The 14771-nt window shown below is 40.7% G+C and overlaps 1 protein-coding gene across 1 annotated transcript; it reads right to left on the reverse strand.

Annotated features, from left to right (window-relative positions):
* Positions 1-1321: 1321 nt before the first annotated feature.
* Positions 1322-13186, reverse strand: tgm2b (transglutaminase 2b). The gene is made up of 13 exons (XM_061069708.1): positions 13116-13186; positions 9442-9621; positions 8264-8482; positions 7517-7635; positions 6904-7032; positions 6584-6761; positions 6055-6187; positions 5551-5654; positions 5168-5407; positions 4117-4392; positions 3874-4034; positions 3433-3569; positions 1322-2170 (listed from the first exon to the last, which is right to left on the reverse strand). Exons 1-13 carry the CDS (start codon positions 13123-13125, stop codon positions 2020-2022), a joined length of 2037 nt encoding a protein of 678 aa, XP_060925691.1. The 5' UTR covers positions 13126-13186; the 3' UTR covers positions 1322-2019.
* Positions 13187-14771: the final 1585 nt, after the last annotated feature.

The following is a 14771-nucleotide window of genomic DNA, read 5'->3' on the forward strand; positions in this document are numbered from 1 at the left end:
GTGCTACTTAACCAAAACACAACCATGCTCTGTTCATTGTTTTTCTTCAACCTCAGTATAAACTTTGGTCGAAGCCTTTTACATGTAGCTCATCTCCCCTTAACTGTGTTTGTTCTAAGTGCTGATGTTTGGTATCTGTTCTGTTAAATACATTGATTTGAAGTGAAGTTGGTGTTTTTTTTCATGATTCTGTGTTTTGAATTCACGTTTCAAAGAGATTGTTGATGAAACGGCACAGGGAACGTGACGGCCTCAGAATAAGTGTCATAAATAATAGTTTGCTTTTCTTTAGTTTTTTCATCATATGACATATGATTAATAAAAGCAGGATTTTAGGAAAAACTAAATACTTCTGGAAAACAATTGTCATTTGTGGAAGTTACACAGTGACAATATTGTCACAATTAATTGTGCGGCAACCAAAATAACCTTAATCCAAAGTAAAGTTAGCTACTTATACAATAAATGCCCATTTTTGTAATAGGAAACAAAATCATTTCTTTATGTTTTTGATTTAATTATTTTTTTTAAGTTGGTAAAACTATTTTCTTTTTTCAGTAAAGGAAAATTAGTTTTGATGAACCATAAGATCCTTTTTTCTTTTATGCATTTTGAGCAGATCCTTATGTGTTTTTAATTTAAACTGAATGATACAATTGTTATAGTGTTCATGCTAATATTTATTATAGGAGCTTGAGCTATTATCTGCAAATCTGCCAGAATAGGCAAAAGGCAAACATTATTAAAGGACGGTTAGAGGTTGAGTAAGTTTTCATTTTCCATGTAAATTAAATATTAGTCTATTGTACACTTATATACAAATTTCACTCAGTGAAATTGTTGTGTTACTGTGAGCCACACAACATAAACATTCTGTAGAAGCTCATAAACTTCCTCTCTAAATCATGTATACTCTTTCTGACCAGCAGAGAGCAGCACCTCCTCTATCCTTCAAAATATCTCACACATTCACCAATACTTGCAAAGAAACACATATGTAACTATACTGATGGGAGAATATCTTTTCTACTTTTAGTTTTTAGCCATATGTACAGTATGGATTGTATTTTGTAGTACTTCAGAGCAACAGAGGAAGTCTGATAAAGTGTGATAACATGATCAGTGAAACATTTGTTTCCTGTGTATTAAGTGCATATTTCCTGATTAACAACTGTAGGATACTGGAGATTAGTTGTGACTCTGTTGCTGTCAGTGGTCAGGACCCTCTGCAGGACTGCAGCTGCATCCTAGCAACAGATAACACTGTGCACCAGGAGAGAGTGGTGTCTGCAAGAGCTATTAAAACAAGATTCAATGTTGATGTTTTTTTCCATTTGAAATTATTTTATTTCTGCTGTGGTTTACCTCAATGAATCTGATCATTTGGGAGCATTTTCAAGCACAGGGTGCGTTAGGGTCCCTGCAAAAGGCAGGTGAAAGGGCACAGGGGGCAACAGTAGACATGGAATAATACAAATGAAATAATGTACACCTTGCATTCATGCTCTCATTTCCAACAAGACTGCATGGAGACAATGTGACTGGTTGAAATATTACAACAAAAACAAAATAACAGGATAGTAATTAAACCGTTCAATTGAAGCACCTAGTGAGTTTAAAAATAATGCATTTTACATTACATTACATGTCATTTAGCTGACGCTTTTGTCCAAAGCGATTCACATTTTTAGTACACTCAACATTTTTATGAGGGGCCATTTAGGGGTTCAGTATCTTGCATGGTACTTAAAATACATTCCTAAGTCTGTGAGAATAAAACGTCATGCACATTTACAATTACAGTCTTAATAAGTAGTACAAAATGTCCTCTGGTCACATTAAGGCAGCTATGGCTCTGAATAATGACAGATGCACAAGCACAATATGTATTCAGCGAAATACAGTGAGATTCTTAATCATTTGAGTAGAAAACTTGGTTTGTATGAAAAGGGTGCAAAAGAGCATGCTTTGCGAAATTGCTGAAAAGAGAAAAAATGCTGCCGTACAGGCTGCAAAGCTCTATTTTCCGATGATGACGTTTCTGTAGCCCTTGACGTGACACAATTTGTTGCTGTCGAAGTCGACCACCAGCTTCCTCAAGCCGGAGTGAGAGGGAGTGAAGTAAATTTTCACCTTCGCGTCTTCCCCTGGTCCCACGGAGGAGCCCAGCCTGTCGGATAAATATTTAAACGTTACTTTTGTATCACACACACACAGGGTGGACTTTATTACAGTCACTCTGATAGCATAAATATTTAGGTGATCTATTATCACGGCAGAGACAGTTATGACTATTTATGGAGATCGTGCTGCTTTGTTTGACCTGCTCCGAGTGCAGGTTAGAAAAAATACAATCGCTTTAATGACTGTTTCATGAACCGCTATGAGCGAGTACAGCTGAGGCTAAAACTGACCATGAAAATACAGCACATTCATGGAGGCAGAAATCCAAAGCTGCATTTGTGTAAAGTAATTAATCAGCTACCTTGTACTTAAATCACAGAATGAGATCAATGTATTCAAATTAATTCATTGTGAGATCATTGATGAGTAATGAAGCATCTTATTGTTAGTTCTTGTACTTTCTGGCTAAATCGACTGTTTGCATCAGTAAACTCCTTTTCCAGCTTACTTCCTGTACCCCTCCATCGCCATAGTGGCGAGTAGATAATGAGTGAATTTTCATTTTTTGTCGAACTATGCCTTTTACATCCATCCTTATGAAGCAGTTTCAACTGATGTGAATCTGCCACACTTTTGAACTATTGAGAGACTTTTAGTTTTCAGATTTTGATGCTTACCATCGTGAATCTTTTTAGGTTAAACCCTTTTCTTTATATTTGTTTGCATTTTCAGCTCATTTCCTGTTTTACTTTGAAACATCTTTCCTTATGCATCTCTCTTGCTTAAATGTCTTCCTGTTTTTGTCTGGTTTTCCTGCTCCTGTCAATGTCTTCGTTGGTGTGTTATCTATATATCGCACCTCTTTATCAACCTGAGATATTTATATTCTTTTTGTGTTTTCCGTTCTGCGTCCATCAACACCACGGCCACTTGCTTGCGGTGAATCCTACAGAACATCTCGTACATTTGTGTTCTCACCCACAGCCCCCGGGATAATTGTAGCCGATTATCAAGAGTTCAGTGCAGCTACGCAAACACACTGATATCCAACACATCTGTAATCGCTGACTGGGTTAAAACCGCATTTGGTGATCAGGAAGAGAAATGATACACACTAACACTCCTGTGACCACTCACAAGTCGGGAGGGACGTCTCTCAAGAGAAACGTTTATACCAGGTCTGATCAGGGCCCTTGTGTCTGCTTATGTCACAGTTACAGTTTCTAACTTATCAGTCAGGTCAGTTAGTCAGTCGCTCTGTGTCAGCGAAGAATAACAAAACCCAGCTGGCTAATGAGAGCCTCGTACCTCTCAGTGATGACACTGCCTCCTGTAAGGTTGGCCCCTTCAATGCTGAAGCAGCAGTTGTCCAGTGTCTCCGGGAGCGGATTGTGGAGGGTGATTTCTGCAGCCAGTTTACGATTCATCTTTGGTTCACCTAAGATCTGCAGAAAACAGACAGTTTGAGGTCTTAGTCAATGAGAGTCCCATTTGGGGTTTTAGTCTGTTAATGCACAGGAAGTATAATTACAATGACAGTCTCTTGTAGGTCGTTAATTTAAGAATAAGGGAAAGAACTGCAGGTCACTGTAACAGACATATGAGTGAGCTTCTATGATATGATATAGCTTTTGAATAAAAGAAACTTAAATTTCGTTTTTTAAGGCTTTGTTCTGACTTTGAAGTTGCATTTGACATTGTTCAAATTTGTCTTTGCTGTTCATTTATCGTGTCTCAGGTTATACTCACTTTGACTTTGATGTCAGGGTTGTCCAGCACAATGTTTTTCACTGCCAGTATTGTTTCTGTGGTGGTGTAGTCCAACACCAGAGCCGCCACACGGATTAAGTTGTCCTCAGTGAGCTTGCCATTGTACTTAGAGTAGTTCAAACGGAGTGGAACACGTCTCTCTAGAACAACAAACACAATATACTTTTTTTAAAAACATACTTGATTCGAATGCAATAGGTTTCACACTGTGACTTGTCTCACCTGCTCCTGGTGACAGCTCCACATTGAGCAGATCTTTAAAGCCACAGTTCCCTCCCAGAATCCCATTGTAGGACACGGCGCAGGATCCAAGCACCAAGCGGCACTTCTTGTTGCTTTGGGTGTCGTTGGTAACTACGGCAAACACATCAAAGTCGCAGCCCTTCCTCATGTCCGAAGACAACTTGATGGTGAGGTGTAGGCCCTGATTCTGCTGCTTCTGAAGCAGCTTGTTTTGGTGGTTGGCCTTCTGGAAAGCCCCCCGCTCTTCAGCAGAACCTGTAAATGCGGATGCAAAAAAGTCACAAGCTGAATAAGAGGAGTTTTGCCATCCAGAACGAAAAGAGTATAAACCTGACCTGCTTGAACAAAGGCAGTTCAGATTATGCTTAGGGTTGGGGTTAGGGTAAGGGTTAGGGTTAGAGAGTATTAAATCACCTGCCTGTTCCTTTGAGTGGGCTGCCCAGTTCAACTGCCCCTATTCACATATCATCGAATATCATATCATATCATATCTCTGACTTCCAGACTCAGTTTCTCAGCTTGGATCTAGAGTGAGGGGTTTCTGGTTCCAGTTGTTTGGATTTTAGTCTAATCTGATTTGTATTCCTGATTTGGAAGTGCAGTCCTTGCTCAGCTTTTAGATGAGAGATTTTTTACTTGAAGCTTCACTATGCAGAGTTTGGGATCAGGAATAACCCTCTGACTTCGAGGTTCCAGACCAAGTAGGTTAGGTTTATTCATCTAGGTCAGGTAGTTAGGGTTAGGACGATCTGTTTGTCAAGGCATTATGACCTTGAGGAGCAATTTTGGTGGTTAGGGGTATCGGGTTATTATTCAGAATAGGGTTGAGTTTTTCACGTTTCACACTTAAGAGATGCTAAACCACAAATGATAGACAAAGAATTAAAGAATGCATGCAGCAAAAAACAGAACAACTTTAACTTTAACTGTATATTTTGTGGCTAAAAGACTGGTTTAACATTTTGGGAGACAGACATTTAGTTTGGTTTTTCTACATTTACAATGTATCGTGCAGTACAATGTGCTCTACCTTCAGGATACTTGTAAAGATGAGTGATGTCCTCTCTGGCGTCACTGCCCACACTCTTCGTGCTAATGTTCTTGCCAACCACTGTAGGGGACGTGACGTTCGATGTGCTGCCATCTTTTTTCTTCTGGAAAGTGATGACATCCGCGTTGACCTCCGCAAAGACGAATGGGGAGTCGTACTTGAGCGTGAGCTCTCCCTCCTTGATGGCTCTGACGGGAGTGGGGCCGCAGCAGAACACTCCTGAGGGGAAAAGCCACAGCAAAGATGATAAACGATACATGATACTGTGGATGATAGATGATAGATGATAGATTCACCTTGGTGACCATTTCCCTTGAACATGAAAAAACATTATGGGTACACTGGTGCAGATGGTTTGTTACCTTCACTTTTCTCCTGAGGTGTAGGGTCAGTGGCCTGCCAGCCATTAAAATCAGATGTAAGGTCGGGCCTGGTCATCCAGTTCTCCACCCAGCAGTGATAATTCCTACAGGTAGCATGATCACAATCAGCTTGAGTTTTGCACTTAACACTGCTGTGATTTATTTCTGGCACTTTCATAATACATTTCATGATTTAAATCAGAACTACAGCTCCACCTGAGGGTTTATACAACAAAGAAATAAATGAAATAGTGTTCTATTGATTCTAAGAAAATCTTTAATTTAAATTTTGGATCACATTGTCATACAGTCAATAAAATGGCTTTAAAAGTTTCTTTAAATTTCAAACAAGTCACAGTAGTCCGACAATGTCTTAACATTATGCAAATATCTCTCCTTGGATTGTATGCAGCATTTTTCTTCAGAAAATGTATTGTTACATCATTCAAAGTACATTAATACAACACTCTCCTAAGCATTATATACATAACCTGTTTGAGTTACCAGATCATATCTTTGGTCTGAATGAGTTCTCCATTTTCGTTGATGTAACGTTCGATCACCAGGTTGCTGTTGGTGTCGTGGGCTGATTGGTAGTTAGTGACGACTCGACACGGAATACCAAGCGCTCTGGAAACTGACAGCGTTTGAAAACAGGTTAGGTTTAGGTTAGGGTTAGGGTTAGGCATTTAGTTTAGATGGTTAATGTTAGGGTAAGGGGCTAGGTAATGTGTCTTATCATGAGTGTTCTCATTAAGATAGAAGTGTGTGTGTGTGTGTGTGTGTGTGTGTGTGTGTGTGTGTGTGTGTGTGTGTGTGTGTGTGTGTGTGTGTGTGTGTGTGTGTGTGTGTGTGTGTGTGTGTGTGTGTGTGTGTGTGTGTGTGTGTGTGTGTGTGTGTGTGTGTGTGTGTGTGTGTGTGTGTGTGTGTGTGGGTGTCCTTGTGCATATGTGGTGTTATGTGGTGTCTGTTCGAGACAATCAAGTGCGTTTTCCAGTGATAGGCTACTGAGCTGTACTGAGTCCTATCTTACTTGAGCAGGCCACTGCAGCAAACACCCAGCACTGTCCATAGCGCACAGGCTGACAGGATTGTGTTTCCCAGTTGCGGAGAATCTGCACACTGCCCCTCCAGAACATGGGGCTCACACCTCCTTCATAGCCACCAAACCATTTTCCCAGCAACACCCCTCTGTCATCATTACAATTCACCTAACATGCAAAGGAATGGAGTGCAGAACATATTTTACATGTGAAATACAAGCTTTTTTTATGCTAGGTTTAAATTCATTGTATTTGGTAACACACATGCAAAGACATAAACAGCTAAATCCAGCATGAGCATTTGTCTTACCATTGCACTCAGCACTCTGGACACATAGATGGGATTTCTCCTTCCTGAACAGTCTTTGCCAGGATCATTCAGACATTTAGGATTCACATCCAGAATCCTCAGACAGATATCAAGGATTCCACTTTCAAACTGAAAACAAAAACAAGCATAACTGCAGATTAGTAGTTTATCTGATCTTAAATGTGTTCTTTTTGAAAACCTTTAAAAGGTGCAACATAGAAACCTTTAAAAGTAAAAACTCAAATAAAAAATATGAACCTGACAAAAAGTTTAATGTCTTTATTAATGAAAACAGCTACAAACCCTTGGCTAATGCCAAGCTAATATAACTGTATCAGCCATCACTGACACAGTTGAAGAGGGTGATATTCATCTCACTTTTAAGAAAGAGACAGTTCAAGTATCTCAGTTCATTTCAGTGATAAATGTTCCAAAAACACATACCTTTTCACTCATGCAACACACAGTAAATCACTCAATAAATGAACCTTGTCCTGTTATCAGAATATACACATCTCAACTCCATCACCACTCAGTCACAGTGTTGGCTGGCCTGGTCGACTGTGCGTGTGTGAGGAGGTGAAGCTCAGAGTGTAAGTGTTGGTCTTGGTACCTGGCCAAAGTTCCAGGGTGTAGGAATGGGATGTTTGTAGCTGCCTCGAAAAATGATTCCATCCTGAGACAAGACGTATTCTGCCAAACTCTGCTCATTGTCCATGTACACTGCATCGCCTGCAGCCAGGAGACAAACAATACGATGACTTTCCTACTACATGTCCCAATTGGTACAAGACTGGTATATTGCTGATTCTGTGAAAACTGAAAAATACACATGTACACAGAGTTTATTGTTAGCTTTTAAATTTAAAAAAGCATCTTTTATTTTACTTCATTTGATATTTAATTGAGAGCTATTGGCGTTAAGGGCTGACACAGGTGTCCTGCATTCTCTAGCCCGGAATGTTCCAGACATTATTATGCATCGGACGCACAGAATATCCTGCTGTGTTGTACATATATAAAATGTAAATTTGGAGAAATTCCAGAACAAATTGTGGAAATTTACTGGACTTCTTTGGTCATGTCTGAGGCTTGTGCTGGTATTTTCTAAATCCAGCTAATCACTTTCCCTCTGTCTCCAGCTGCCTTATATTCGGTAGAAATGCATGAGAGTGATGTAGTTTGTCTCATATCTGCCAAAACTAAACTACTGCCATTACTCTATATAATCTCTTAAATACTGCTCCTGAATGGCTCCAGTCATAATCCCAGTCTGACATAAAACACAAGCTCCTTGTAGCCTAAGATCTCATCACTGGATCCACAGCATGACAGCTTGACGTATGGTCTGTTTACTCACCTGGACACCATGGGTTAAAGAGCAGGATGAACTCGATCCGCCCCGATCCTCCCAGGGTCAGGGTGTAGCGGCCAATGGGTGCGTCGGGGGCAGAGCAGATAGACAGGGCCACCATGTCTCCAGGAGGACTGGTGACAGCGGCGCTCCAGCGGGAAGTGTCAATCTCGGCGGACAAACCAAAGGAGGCCCTGGTGCCATACTGCTCAGAGGGATGAGGACCTGCAGGTGACAGTGGATATTAAGAGTCCTGCATGAGTGGTGATGAAGCAAAGAGAGTTCAGTAAAATATTTGTGTCTTGGGAGAGGAAACTCTCAAATGCTTTCCCAAAACCCATGCTAAATTTAGTCAGAATATCAGGAATGTTCTCATGTAGGGGCACAGCATAACTGTGTAATGGAAGCTGATAAGCAGGCTTGGTCTAGATTGGAATTCTGGTAAGCTCTATGAACCAAAACCATCTGTAAAGCAATGGAAGGTCAATCACTTCCCTCTCCCTGGTTGGGATGAAGAGTCCTTCTCTTATCCACTCAATGTATCTGGCTAATATTGTTATCTATGATTATTCACATGCTTTCCTGTTGGCGAGCAACTCTTCCTGTATAAAGAGAGGATGGCGAGCAACAGCTGTCTTATCTTACTCTACATAACAAGTTTATCCAAATATTAACATAAGATCATACATTGCAGTCTGTAGGCAAATAGTATCTGAGGCTCCCAACAATAACGGTAAAGTCCTTTAACACCAACCGAAATATGAACGAGAGGTTGAGGTCAAAAGTGAAACAACAACAGAGCATCTTAGTGAGTTATGTGAGTGCGCCTCGTGAAATTGCCTAATTTCCTTCCTTCCCTCTTCTGAATAAGAGGACATGCTGCAACTAGTGCTTTTCCTTCATCCTCTGTTCATTATAACATCATTATGACTCACGTTTCTCATGTTGGGAAAGTTACGTTTATAAACTTTTTTAAGCACTAAGTTTCAAGTGAGTACAAATCCCTATAACACAGAAACTTCAATGTGTCTGAAAGCACAGACACATTTGGGATGAATAAATTACTGATGTATAAAATGAGTTCAGTTTTACAAGTTTTATTAGGAAATATATATGTTAAATATGTATGTATAGCATTCATTAAATATATATGTAAAATAAAGGAGTTATTGAGGGAGTGGTACCTGTTTCTGCAAGAATGTCAAGCGAGCTGAGTCCTGGCTGATAGCTTCCAGAGCGCAGGTACAGGCTGAGGTTGAACAGCTGGCCTCTCCTGACAATCAGCCGGTCCACGCCGTTCAGATCAGTGCGATGGTCGCGGTTGTTGAACTCACACCCCAGGTCCCAGCGTTCGATGTCCAGAGCTGAAAAAAACAAAAAGAAGAGAAATATTTATTATGAAAATGAAATATAACCACATAAAAGTAGGTTTTGATATTTAAAACATACATTATGTATGCAGATCAATATAAATAAATATTTTATAATTAAAATATTTGGGTAACGACCATTCATTAGAAAACAACTAACAAGAGGAATATTCTATCTAATTGTCTAATTTTTACAGTTGATAAGGTATTTTTCACAATTTCTAAAATTGTTTTGGAGACAGCAGCAATGAAAGAGTATTTCGGAACAATTTAAAAATTCTAGAAGCATGTACATCTGTTTTTTGCTCTTTTGAATGTACTTTAACGGCAGGGTGTATGTTTATGGAACATTTAAAATATCACAACAACCCAACGTGTTGACGAAGAGCACGTCGTAAAATGTCAAGCTGAATTTACAAGGTCTAACAGCAACAAACATGTTTTTACAGCAGACTTAGTGGTGAACTAACCAGGAAACTGTGGTTAATGACAGTCCATGTTTCTACATGTTGTTTAAATGGTTTTTACACTGTACTATCTAAATGTGAACCTCTTTCCTTCCCAGATTAAATATTTGTAAAGGGCGTTAATATTTGAATCTCGACACATTCTGTGGAATAAAAATGAACCTAACAAGAGGTGAACACAGACCGCCCCTGTGGAGTGTGTAAACATGGGACCGCTCCCTCTCTCATGTGCATGCTTGTGACCATGTCCCACCCTTTGATTTCCTGTTAGTGGGAAAAGTCAGGGTCCTCCTATGTAATACCTCCACGTTCTGCAGCTGTTGACGAACCACTGCTCTGCTCTGTATCAGGTTGTAACCTCTCCCCGTATATTAGAACCTCAGCGTTAGGAAGAAAAGCCCAGGAGACAAGCATGAGGTGATGGTGTCAAGGCTGAGTTCGATTTAGCGTGAACAGAGACTTCCTGCTGTTTTACAGTCCGTGGGGGATCATTCCACAGCACTTGTCAGGGCTCTGATGTTTTACTGATTTTAACCTTCGGTCAGCTCCTAAGTGAAGGCATATTTGTGTTTCTAAATGGGGAAACTGCCTTAGAGATGACTGTGCTAACTTTTGTGGGACAGCTGAAAGTTGAAGGCGGAGGACTGTGAGGGCTTTGTGGTTTAGTCTGTGTGTAACCTCATACACATTGTTTTTATAACTTACAAATGTATACCTATTGTATAATTTTTATTATGTAGGCCACTTCAGGAAATTATGCTGCACCTCTGGCCTTTATGTGGCTTGAACTAAATCAATGTGAGCTTAAAGTGGTCTTGTTCTAAAATAGCAAATGTGGCCCAAATGCTCATCCCATAAATTTAGATTTTGTAAAAAAAGTGGTAGTAAATGTGATATTGAAAACACAATAATGAGTTTCATCAAAGAACAGTCAATAATATAGTTTACAGCTCAAAAAACATTTGGGAGTGCACTTTATCTTTAATGTGTGTATTTAGGTTCTTATTTACATTCCTCGTGCTTTTGATCCCTACATGCCTGGTTTTCCGGAGGAACAGTTAAAAACTGTCCTTGTGGTTAATCAATCATTACCGATTAATGAGGCCGTGTGAGAGAACCACGATTGAACAGCATGTTATCCACAGAGCGGGATCCAGCCGGGGGTCAGGGTAACATGTGCATGATCTCCAGCTGCTAATCTCATAAAATATCAAATCAAATGTGTGAGCATTACACTGAGGCATGTGATATCTAACAGTTTATTGAAGAACCATTAGAAGAAATAGAGAGGAGTTTCACTTGAATCACATCCTGAGACAAGAGTTAATATGACCAACGAAATCGATCCTCCCCCTGACGCAATGTGAAAACAATTACTGCGATTAATAACATGTGAAAGTCTGCACCCATAAACCTTCAGACACAGCAGAGTAATGATGCAATGAGACCCTGACGTAATCCTTTCTGTGGGGATCTGGGGCCTTTTTGTGGTTACCTTATTGGTTGAGAGGAAACTAGTTCTTGGTCGCTGCCAAACCTCAGTGCAACAGCATGTGTCGCTGAAGGTGAAGCTGATGTGGTATTTCAGATGGTATGTGTGAGTGGTGTGAAGCCAAACTGCATAAATTTCACCGGCTTTCAGTCGATTCTTTAGGGTCACATAGCTTGTAGCGGCCCAACACATGTAGAGATTCCTCAGCTGTGACCCTGCCTCTTTCACGCAAGTTTACTGCACAAGCAGTAAACTCCCACACGACCAACCATGACCCTCACCACATTCAGACAGTCTCTGCATGCAACGCTGACGCCAGCATAAGCCTAACGGGGAAATTAAAATAAAATGTCATTGATGTCAACTGGGAAGGCTATTTAGATCCTGGAAGAATAAACATACAAACCTCCTTCTCAAGAAAAGCAACTTTTCAGCCTTGCAGGTAACACCCAAACTGAATTCAAGAGTCATCACTGGCACTTTTGAGTTAAACTGAGACCTTATTCATCAATATGCTGTTTATTCTAAATTCTAATTCTGCAGTGGTGAAAATATGTTGGTTTTGGTCCATTAGCTTACACTCAGATATTTGACAACTTTCCTTCCCTGCAGCTTCAGCTCTTCTCCTCACGCTCACACTGCTTCTGTGCACGAATGCGTCTGCTCATACCATTTTTTTTTTCTCTTTGTGCAGAACTTTGTGTTAAATGGTACTCTATAAGTAAGGTTATTATTGTTATAATTTTTATTTGTGATGACAAATAAAATTAAACCCTCAATAAAAACTACATGTGTTGACACAGGTCAACAACATTGTCAACTTTTAGAAGATATTCAGAGCAAAACCGCAGCTGAAACATGCTTGTTTGGGAGGTTTTGAACGTCTTTGCAAGGCCTAAAGCAAACTGTTTGTGGGGTAGTGTGTGTGTGTGTGTGTGTGTGTGTGTGTGTGTGTGTGTGTGTGTGTGTGTGTGTGTGTGTGTGTGTGTGTGTGTGTGTGTGTGTGTGTGTGTGTGTGTGCCTATAAAGATAGCATATCTCCCTCTCTCTCTCTCCCTCCCTCAGCTGCTATTATTATGAGCGTCCAGGTCCCAGGGCGACAATCATCCGCTCAAACATGAGGGTGAAACATTTTTCAGATGCACTCGCTCCTCAGATCTCTGATGAATGTTTGCCTCAGACTGTGTTCAGTGCAGCAGCAGCACAGGGTGATGACACTGTATGTGATGGCTGTGACAACTTTACATTCACCCCCTTTGTTATTTTCATGCTAGAGGCAACACGTGAAAGTGAGGCCTGTCAGGACTTTCAAAATAAACCTGCACACATGATTAAAGTTGAAATAGTGAGCATCCTTTAAAGTAAGCAGCTAGAACTTACTTGAGTGAAGATTGTGTCACTATGAATCAACTATTTCTATTTTGCAAGTTACAGACTGTTACCTCGCTATAATGACAAATTAAGAAAACACAGGTTATTAATGACGGATCAATTTAAATATAATAGAAAGGATTAGTGTACAAACTCACCTTGAGCCATGATGACTGCTGATGATGATCTATTAGGTGTTTTCTGTGAATGTCCAGCCAAGATTGGAAGAATATACCAGTCTCACCCTGTCGTTGTCTGGCTTTTATTTGCAGTCCTCCTCCTGCAGTGAGTGGGATGGTGGGCGTGACGTGACCCTCCCCCAAAGAGTAGAGAGAGAGACAGCAAGAGAGAGAGAGAGAGAGAGAGAGAGAGAGAGAGAGAGAGAGAGAGAGAGAGAGAGAGAGAGAGAGAGAGAGAGAGAGAGAGAGAGAGAGAGAGAGAGAGAGAGAGACCCATGTTACTTAAGTTGTGCTGCACCTTCCCGGACATCCCACAGTGATTCATCAGACTGTTCTTCAGAAAGTGTAAGAGCTGTTTCCAAAGAAACAAAAGCCCCCCCTCTCTGCCCCTTAACACCTTCAAAGTGTGTACCTCAGCCCAAGGTTAAATTGTTTTACTGATAATAGCAGAAGAAACACTGGGGCTGTCGAGAGCGGTGGAAACCAAGAAAACATAGGTTACTGATATAGAAGATACTGCATGGGGTTTAGAAAAGTCATGAAATAAAGAAGTTATATCAAAGTGGTTATTTTAGTTTCATTGAAATTTTGACCTATTAATCACCATGGTTAAAGGACAGGGCAGATTTTTGTCACAGTCAAGAAGTTCCCTGAAAACAGTGATAAGAGCTGAGCCAGTTATACACTTTTTTCAGGAATGTAACACATATTGAGTCATGAACACCGGTAAATGTGTAGAAAACTGTTTCCAGACACTTTCAGGAGTTTGACTTATGAAGAGCACAGCAGGAGTTTCCCTGGAGAAGTGACTTTTTTGTCGAAGTCGGCTCTTCCTCGTGTGTGGCACGAAGAAGAGCGTATTTACATCGCCATGGCGGCTCCTCATAGCCTTTTTCTGGCGGACAAATCCGCTAGTCAGTGACGGGTTATACTAGTGGTCATAGTTTCGGATCTCTTCTGCCAAGTGCTTTTCTATTTGGTCCGTATTCGTTCTTCCAAATCTTCCGAGGTTTCCGCCGGTATTATGTGGCATGAAACCGGAAATGCGACTCCGGAAAGGATGTAGTTAGCAGACCAATCACAGCCTTGCCGGCTACGTGAGGCTTGCGGAGCTTTGCCGTCTAGTTAGAAAAAATGGGCGACACACGTAAGCACGGAAGGGCTCTTACGCTGCCGGGCCCCTGAAAACGCAGAAGCATGCACCGGCCTTTACTCGACACAAGTCTGAAAGCAGCGATACAGTGAGCCGCCTGGTTTTCTAATGGGAAAACACTAAATAATAGTTGTCAAATTAAATGAACCCGAGTATATATATTTCCTCAACATACTCATGTGAGTTATTGGAATGCTACAAAACATTTAGTTCAAAGTTTGTAGCTCTTCATCACCTTCACCAAGGAGGTTGTTTTCCCCCCTGTTTGTTTGTCACTTTGTTGGTTGGTTCTATCAGTGCGTATGATTTCCACAAAACTTGGGGTGGGATTGAACCTGGACAAGAAGTAATCAATTAGATTTAAAGTAGATATAGTGAATCTAGATCAGTGATGCCAGGGTTACGGCCCGCGGGCCGGACCCGGCCCGACTGTACATCACATCCGGCCCGAGGGTGATAAGGGGAGAATATCAATTTTAATT

This window comes from Limanda limanda, chromosome 4 (assembly GCF_963576545.1).
Source record: "Limanda limanda chromosome 4, fLimLim1.1, whole genome shotgun sequence".
Lineage (NCBI taxonomy): Eukaryota > Metazoa > Chordata > Actinopteri > Pleuronectiformes > Pleuronectidae > Limanda > Limanda limanda.

What these genes read in the sequence shown, in the direction of transcription:
- tgm2b (XM_061069708.1), bottom strand. An exon ending in CAGACCAAAGATATGATCTG is followed by an intron (nt 5,655 to 6,054) that starts GTAACTCAAACA and finishes TGCTACCTGTAG; the next exon opens with GAATTATCACTGCTGGGTGG. An exon ending in GGAGCTGTCACCAGGAGCAG is followed by an intron (nt 4,035 to 4,116) that starts GTGAGACAAGTC and finishes TTGTTGTTCTAG; the next exon opens with AGAGACGTGTTCCACTCCGT.